The 8,107-nt window shown below is 49.0% G+C and overlaps 2 protein-coding genes across 2 annotated transcripts; both read right to left on the reverse strand.

The window, feature by feature from the left end:
* Window positions 1-773: 773 nt before the first annotated feature.
* PV10_08420 (uncharacterized protein) lies at window positions 774-1,487 on the reverse strand (the record flags this gene model as incomplete). The annotated part of the gene is made up of 3 exons (XM_016373438.1): window positions 774-1,149; window positions 1,229-1,344; window positions 1,401-1,487. The coding sequence occupies 3 exons, from the start codon at window positions 1,485-1,487 to the stop codon at window positions 774-776; spliced, it is 579 nt and encodes a 192-aa protein (XP_016220349.1).
* A 984-nt stretch (window positions 1,488-2,471) lies between these two features.
* PV10_08421 (uncharacterized protein) lies at window positions 2,472-3,523 on the reverse strand (the record flags this gene model as incomplete). The annotated part of the gene is made up of 5 exons (XM_016373439.1): window positions 2,472-2,727; window positions 2,791-3,098; window positions 3,172-3,258; window positions 3,311-3,399; window positions 3,451-3,523. 5 exons carry the CDS (start codon window positions 3,521-3,523, stop codon window positions 2,472-2,474), a joined length of 813 nt encoding a protein of 270 aa, XP_016220350.1.
* Between the last annotated feature and the right edge of the window lie 4,584 nt (window positions 3,524-8,107).

Below are 8,107 nucleotides of genomic sequence, written 5' to 3' on the forward strand. Positions count from 1 at the left end.
AGACCAGATATGAAAGAAATCACAGTTTAGATTTTGCCATATCTCCACCCAGTACTCTTCAGAGCATGCCAACCAGATAGCCAAAAGTGACAGGTTGTGGCGGTTTACAAGGATGCGACACACTCGATTTCGACATGAGAAGCCTATGTCAGCAAGAAATGAGTAGGAAGCCACTAATATCTTACATCAGTCTTCAAAGGAAGCTCCTTGACGAACGCACATGTATGTGCAGGTGTAGGATCTGGTACCATTTCGACATCGAAGATGTATAAGTCAGCACGTCAGCAAATGGGCAACCAATCAAAACATGAGCGAGGTTGGGGTTTCTTGGACTGGCCCTGGTTACTGAGATGGTCTCGTGTTTTCCTACTGTGCGATCGCCACACGTACTAAGGGCCTCTCGCCTGTGAAAAGGGGAAAGCGACATGTGGTTCCCGGCTCACTTCCCATAACCAAAAGCCTCAGACGGATGGGTCTGCTTGATGTCTTTGAAGCTGCAGGTTTTACGATCGAAGTCCCTGGATACAGTTATTGCGTCGGGGATGGGCGCGGATAAGGCTGGCAAAGGTGAACGCTGGCTCAGCTCACAGAACCGAAATGTCCAGAATCGAATGGGCCCAGGTAAGGCTAGCCTAACAAGCATCGTGTGAGATAGTGTTACTGGCCCAGTAATAGGGTCTTGTGGCAAACGACGTCCTTCCCAACTAGTAACAAGGATAAGGATGTCTCTCGTCTGCTTTATCGACAAGATCGTTGTCCCCAAAGTAGTCCAGCTAGAGGAGCCACGCAATGATCTCAACAATCGCTCCCCATTTCTTGTACAACTCTTGCAGTTGGTTCGCAATGCCGCCAAGATTGACCCCCTCAGCTCCGACACATTCCATGGTTGAGCTCTCCAGAATGCTCTGCCAATTCTCTGCAATCTTATTGCTATATACATAATGGGTATCAAAGGTCTCCTTCTGCAGTGGGTTGACATCACCCTCGTGGCCCAGTTGATAGACGTTGCCCTGAGTATCACGAAGTCCACAACCGATGGAGTAATCGTAAGGGATGAGCGAGTTCTTATTCTTCACTCTCGACCAGAATGAAGCACGGCCATCATTGCGCAGAGTGACGACAAGTTCCATTCTGAGATCGCCAATGTTCCTGAGAATATTTTGTGAGCATTTCCAGATTCAACGTATGCGGGGATAGTGCCACGAGAAGGAAAAGGAACTTTGCTAACCATGGGTTACCCACACCCTTTTCAAACCAGAGCAGCACGCTCTGATCCACGCCCTCTGGATTTGGGTACATGGGTGAAAGTGTTGCTGAATGTGATACAACAGGAATGGCCTTTTTCTGGGGGAAAAACATTAGATTGAAACCGGCGAAGTAATGGGCTTTAGGGCTCTCACTGCCAACGCTGCGTCGGCGCTGGGGATAGCCGCAGAAAAGGCGGCACCCAAAAAGAAGCAGAATGAAAGAATATTGGTTGCTTTCATGGTTGTTGAAAGGATCGGGTGAATTATAGACTGAGATGACTCTGATTCTTGTAGTCAAGAAATTGCTTGCCAGTTGCTGTCTCCCCAATGTGAGTTTCCTGACTGCGGATGATACCACTTTTTTATACCCTTCCAAACCATATTGCAAAGCCGTACTATGGAAAGACATATTCGCCGCGAAGCATGGGCATGATTGCAATACCTGACCTGGGATACTGCGGTACCTCCAATTTCCAATTTCTGCCTTGCCGGTTCCCAGAACAGCCAATTGTGTTCTGGTGTCAGCTAAACCTCCTGAATCATACAGTTCTGCCTCACCCTTTGGCTATCCAATGGTGACAGATTTATAGCAAAGTCATGTCGAGCGTCGCTAATTGCAAAAAAGATATCACCACTAATGCTCGTTTTGCTCAGTATCTGAGTGCCGTGGAGAGCTGATCGATCGTTGATTGTGCTATTTGTCAGTCCAAGCGGACGAGCTGCCAACTTAGTCCTTTCAATGCTGGAGGGTGTTGAGAAAACTTGCGAAAAGATTTCGAGAGGCTGAGGCTGAGGCTGAACTATAGATAGGTTGTTGATGTCTCAGCCCATGCCAAGCTTCCCAAGCTTCCCAGGTTTCCCGATTCGAACCGCACCTCCAGAAGTACATTGCTCGCTGGTATTGCGTGATTGGTGTGGTGCATTCGATGAAGCTGTCGATAGCGCCAGTTAGCAGACCACGTGTTCAGCGATCTGAACAGCCTCACGACCCTGGCCCCTGGCCCCGACCAAAGACTGGTCCACAAGGACCTTCGCGACTCCAACTACCGAGCTTCTCAGAGAGGTATACCGAGTCTCGTCGAGCCTATGAGCCACCAAGGGTACTTGCTCACCATTCTTGGATTTATATCGTAGCCAAGTATTGTGTTCAGTGTACACCATAGCATCTCGCTGCGGTTCATAGAATTTCAAGCGTCAATCGAAGGTCCAAATATACGTGACTCTCTAGGTTTGATTTCTAGGTACGATGGGTGGGCCGCCGAGAATACCACCATCCACCACCAGACAATGACCAGTAACGTAATCGCTCGCAGGGCTGGACAAGTAAACACATGCCGCAGCGAGGTCTTTGGCTTCTCCCCACCTCCTAGCCGGAATGCCCTTGAATAGTTTCGCATTGAATTCCTGATTGTCGTAGATATTCTCCGTCATCCGACTCTTGGTGTATCCAGGCGCGACGCTATTGACAATGATGCCGTGGCTATAGTATACATGAATTAGCTCTGGGCAGACCGCGGCGGAAGTGAATGGCCTGAAGACTTACGGAGCCCATTCGTTACTCATGGCTCGAGTCATATTCAACACGGCACCTTTGCTGGCGGCATAAGCCACATTCTCAAAATTTCCTTGAAAGCTCGAAATGCTAGCAAAGTTGACGATCTTCTTGATCCCTGAACACCCACCAGGGCTTTGAATCCAGTATTTTGCGAACGCGGTCGCAGTGGCAATACTTGCGGTAGTATTGAGTCGTATGATTTGTTCAGTCACTTCCAGAGGAAACTCAATTGTCGGTCCAGCCTTATGGATTCCGGCACAATTGATCAAGATGTCAGGATTATGACCAACACAGGCCTAGAAGGGGATTGAGATTTTACTTGTTAGCGGTTGCATGTACATATTTAGGGCTGAATCAATGTCAATATACCTCCTCCACAATCCTTGCAAGATCCTCGACCTTCAACAAGTCACAGTGTATGATCGTACATTTCTTTCCAGCCTTCTCGATGAGCTCCTGGCACCGCATCAGATATTGACCCTGTGGTCAAGGGCGTTGGACTTCTCACTTTGTTTTCTGTGGGTTCCGTCGGCAGTTGCAATGACACGATATCCGCTCCGGATTCTGCCAAAGCCTGACATAATCCAAGGCCAATTCCTATTCAACTATATTAGTAGAATAAAAGGAAGGGCAAATCCTATTATTCACCTCCTGTGCCTCCTGTAACTAAGGCTGTTTTGTTCTCTAGTGAGAAGTTTTTGAGAAACGAGTTTGAAGCCATGGAGACAGTGCTAATAAGAACCCTCGCTAGCAAATCAAAAATGTGTGCTCAATCAGAACTCCTATTAGACAATATTTACGAGAACCACCTTAGCCTTGTTGTTCACACATATAAGATTAGGCTTCCTATCTGCCCGATCATGTGTTCTCACAGGACTACAGTACTGGAGTGCATGCTTTGCGGAGCCACGGGGAACCATTCTCCGGGCCGATCAGGCCAATGTTTGAGGGATACATAGGCTTGTGTGGCTAGCTTGCCCTTTGGATGATTAATAGCCGATGGCATTGGACAGAACTCATCGGCTTGATCATTGCCATATACTCCGTAATCATTCCTTCCCCGTCTGAAAGAGTCTAAGCAGTAACACAGTCGGATTTTCGGAACTGGACTAGACTTTGGTGGGCGCTATGGTATGACTACATCTCTCGTGGTCAGATGCTTGTCACCTGTGCTATAGATGCATAGCACGACATTGGAGAGTATAAGATACTATTTGGCCATCTCAAAATGAGCAAGGCTACGTTTGCAGTCTTCATCCTTCCCAGAGTTCTCACCTTTGAGAAGGAAAGCATTTACCTCCTACGTATTGCAAGCTTTCAATCACGAATACTAAGCTCTCGTCCATCTAAACCAAGTCGCAAAATATAGCGAGCCAGCAACTATAAAGTTCGCACAAGATTCAGCACAGAATATCACAACTCTATCCTACGACGTCTGGAATTCCAGGGACACCGTGAAACTCAACAGTTGGACACTTGTATGTCAGCAACCTCAGAATGACAACAGTAAGAAACTCGTGCATTCCCGACACTGAAGATATCGTCAAGACAATGAAAGGATTGTCGCACGAATCGAGGTCAAATAAAGTTTGCGACAGTCTTCTGACCAGATTTGGCCTTTTTGCTACGGTTAACATTTTCCGGGTGTTGGTCTCCTGGACCTGTCATCCCAGAAACACCACCAGCTTATTGGAGTACCGACAAAATGAAAGGCTCCACTTCCCGTATATGAATCTAGGCATATCAGATACTGAGATTCACGATACAGGTACGCGGTTGACCAAAGCTCAAATTACAGGATGACTTGTGGTGACATCGATCTTGACGGCAAGGTGGTTGTGATAACAGGGGGAGGTTCAGGTGAGGACCAACTGCCAATTGCTTAGGGCTTCTGACTATTGATTGATATAAACTCTAGGTATCAACTTGGCCTTTGCCAAATCATGTCGTTTGCAAGGAGCAAATGTCATCATTGGAGATATCAGACTTACCGAGGACGGGCAAAGGTTTGTCGACGGCACCTCGTCTGACAAAGCTATCTTCGTTGAGTGTGATGTCCGAAAACGAAAAGACCTGGAAAATTTGATCACCACTTCAAGAGAGAAATTTGGGACCGTTCCAGATGTCTACATCGCAGGGGCAGGCGTGTTCGAGCCTGTACGTTGTCCAATTACAATTTGAGGTGCGCACTAGCTTCTGACAGTACCAAGTCATGGTCCAACTGGTGGGACGACGAAGAAGAAAACGAGTATGCTGAAATCGAGATTAACGTCAATCATGCCTTGAAGCTTTCACGCATAGCCATGAGGGCTCTATTGGGGGAGAATAAGAGGGGCGCTGTGCTTATAGTGTCCTCATTGGCCGGATATATGGGTACTTTTTCGGCACCGTGAGTTTCTTTCATGAGTGGCGTGCTAGGTGATGGTGTTAATACTGGTAGGCTGTATTGTGCATCCAAGCACGCAGTTATTGGATTTGTGCGCTCGATGGCTGAACTGGATCGCCTCGCCAGCATCAAAGTCGTAGCGGTTGCTCCTGGGTTAGTATACAAGTGTCAATACGGGTCTATGACTGACGGCTCGAACAGAATGGTCCAAACACCACTTTGGACAGACCACCCAGAGAAGATGAAACAATACGGGTATGACCCAGAGACCGCGGTTACGGCAGAGGCAGTTGCGGAGGCGATGATAGACCTTGTCAAGAACGGGTCTTATGAAGGAGGCGCCTGTGTCGAGGTCTCGATAAACGGTACCCGAACTCTGGGCACTTTCAACATTGCTCCGCCTAAGGGGAGTGGAACCATTGTTCCCCCAGAAGTTCGGGATCAGAATTATGCGCCCCTAATTGCTATTCTTGATACCGAACGGCGGAAAGTTTGACTTGCTTTGAAAACCTTGGCTGTTGAAAGCCGCAGAGGATTTGCAATCAGCATGGACTGGAGACTAGCCGAGAGAAAGGGCTAGAATCAGTCATCCACGTGCTCGCGTATATTGAGGTAAAGGATGATTGCCACGCATAAACCAGCTGAACCTTGCCGCCCCTTGTCAGACACTGCCAAATGAGATCGAACGTGTGTCCCTTCGGCTGATATTAGGCCACTAGCGTCTTTATAGTTGACCAGAATACACGCTTAGTTCGGTCGTCCTTTAACCGGTCATGGCCTTTTGAGGCGTCTATGCACTGTATAACACACGACAGCCTTAAAGGAGAGGTGCCTCTCGCACGGATATCCGGGATAGTAGTGGGGATCTGGACGACTATTGGTCAAGTGACACTGGCTTGTCCCCAGACCTGGGCTCTTGGCATTCTCCCGTCTGGATGGGTATCCTTTTCCAGACCACAAGTCTGGAGCATTGGCGGGACAGACTCTCAACCGTGTCACATCCAAAAAAACACAGATGAACTTGTGACCTGAAGTGAGATATATCAGTAGTGTTCAAACCCTCCTGATTGAAGCGCAAGTTCTCCAGACCTTTGCATAACCTCAGTCTGCTTGAGACGCAATGGATGGAACAGACAAAGCCCAGAGGGTCAATGAGCCCTCGGTTATCGAACGTGGCGAACATGGGAGTGAGAACAGCAGTGAAAAGCATCAGATTGTGGAGGAGGAATCTCCTCACCAAGCGGTCGCCCTGCATGTTCCAGGTGACAACGACCAGGTGACCTGGAAGACATGGTGTGTCATTGTGGTATGTTCTTTCTGCAAACCCCATGTTGCAGTTCGTTTGCTGATCAAACCTACCAGGTATTGTCGTCGACCTTTGGTCTGTCTTTCTGGCCCATTCCGACAACCGCAGCTATGCAAGGCACGCTCGCTGCCAAACTGGGCGACCCTCTTGCCGTCTACTGGTTCGTGCCAACCTATACAATCTGCATTGCCATCGGATTCTTGCTTGCTGGGGCCAACAGTGATCTGTTCGGTCGCAGACTGTGCCTTGTCATGGGAGAAGTCGGGGTCGTCATCGGAATGGCAATTCTTGCCAGCTCAAAGTCAACAAAGCAATTTCAGGCTGGTTTGGGGATCTCAGGCTTCTTTGGTGGCTTCTGTCAGATGTCCATGTGTGCAATTCCGTGAGTAACTTCCCTGCCCTGAAAGTTAGACTCTTCAAGCCTAACCTTCATCCCAGTGAACTGATGCCAAACAAGTTCCGTCATATCGGTATTTGCATTGCCGATGCTGTAGTCTTTATCGTCGTTGTGCTCGGACCTGTCGCCGGCCGGTATGCTATCGAGACTGGCAACAACTGGCAATATATCTTCTGGGCAGGATTTATTGGCTGTTTCATTTCCCTCGTGTTTCTCGTCTGGCTGTATCACGTAAGTTGGACCTCACCTACTTCATAAAACCGATGCTGACCAGCCTACAGCCTCCAAAGCACCCCAAGGGAGTTCCATGGAGGGAGGCTGTCCGCGGCGCCGATTGGGTTGGAGCTGTGCTCTCTGCCACAGGTCTCACTCTCGCACTAATGGGCATTGTCTACACGTCATACCTACCCTCTACTGATGTACACGTGCTTGCACCGTTGGTGACCGGCCTCGTCATCTTGACCATCTTCGGGCTTTGGGAGCAGTTCTCCAAAGTCAAGTACAAGCTCTGCCCGCCTGAGATCTTCAAAAAGCACAATGGGCGGGAATTCACAGCCCCATTCGTTGTATCATTCATCGTCACCATGTTCTACTATGGTGCCAACATCACATGGCCAACTATGATCAACGTCTTCTACGTCACGCCTGAGACACCACGATCAGAAGCTCTTCTTCTAACCCTGCCTGGAAACCTCGGCTTGGTGTTTGGCGCCTTGATGCTAACAGCATTCGGTAACCTTGCAGCCAAGGCGATTACATTCAAATGGGCACTGACTGTGGCTTGGGCTGGAATGCTCCTGTGGGTGGGCTTGATGGCCCTTGTCACTCCATTCAACAAAGGCTTGATGATTGCCTTTGCTTTCCTCGGTCAGGCTTTCTTCGGTTGGGCTCAATACGCCTCAATCGCATTCTCTTTCTTTGGTGTTCACCAGGTCGACCTTGGTGTTGCTGGCGGCCTCTCTGGAATGGCTAGATTTGCTGGCGGCTCACTAGCTCAAGCAATCTACATGACCATCCTGACAAATACACAGGCAACTCGGGCAGCAGCAACTGTACCACAAGCTGCCATTGCAGCCGGACTGCCCGAGTCAAGCGGTCCGGAGCTGCTTGCTGCATTCCCCCTTGGAGCTGAAGCCATTATGGCCGTCCCAGGAATCACGGAAGAAGCAATCGCTGCGGCAAGTCTTGCTTTCAAATGGTCTTATGCCCACGCTCT

This window comes from Exophiala mesophila, assembly GCF_000836275.1.
Source record: "Exophiala mesophila strain CBS 40295 unplaced genomic scaffold supercont1.6, whole genome shotgun sequence".
Classification (NCBI taxonomy): Eukaryota; Fungi; Ascomycota; class Eurotiomycetes; order Chaetothyriales; family Herpotrichiellaceae; genus Exophiala; species Exophiala mesophila.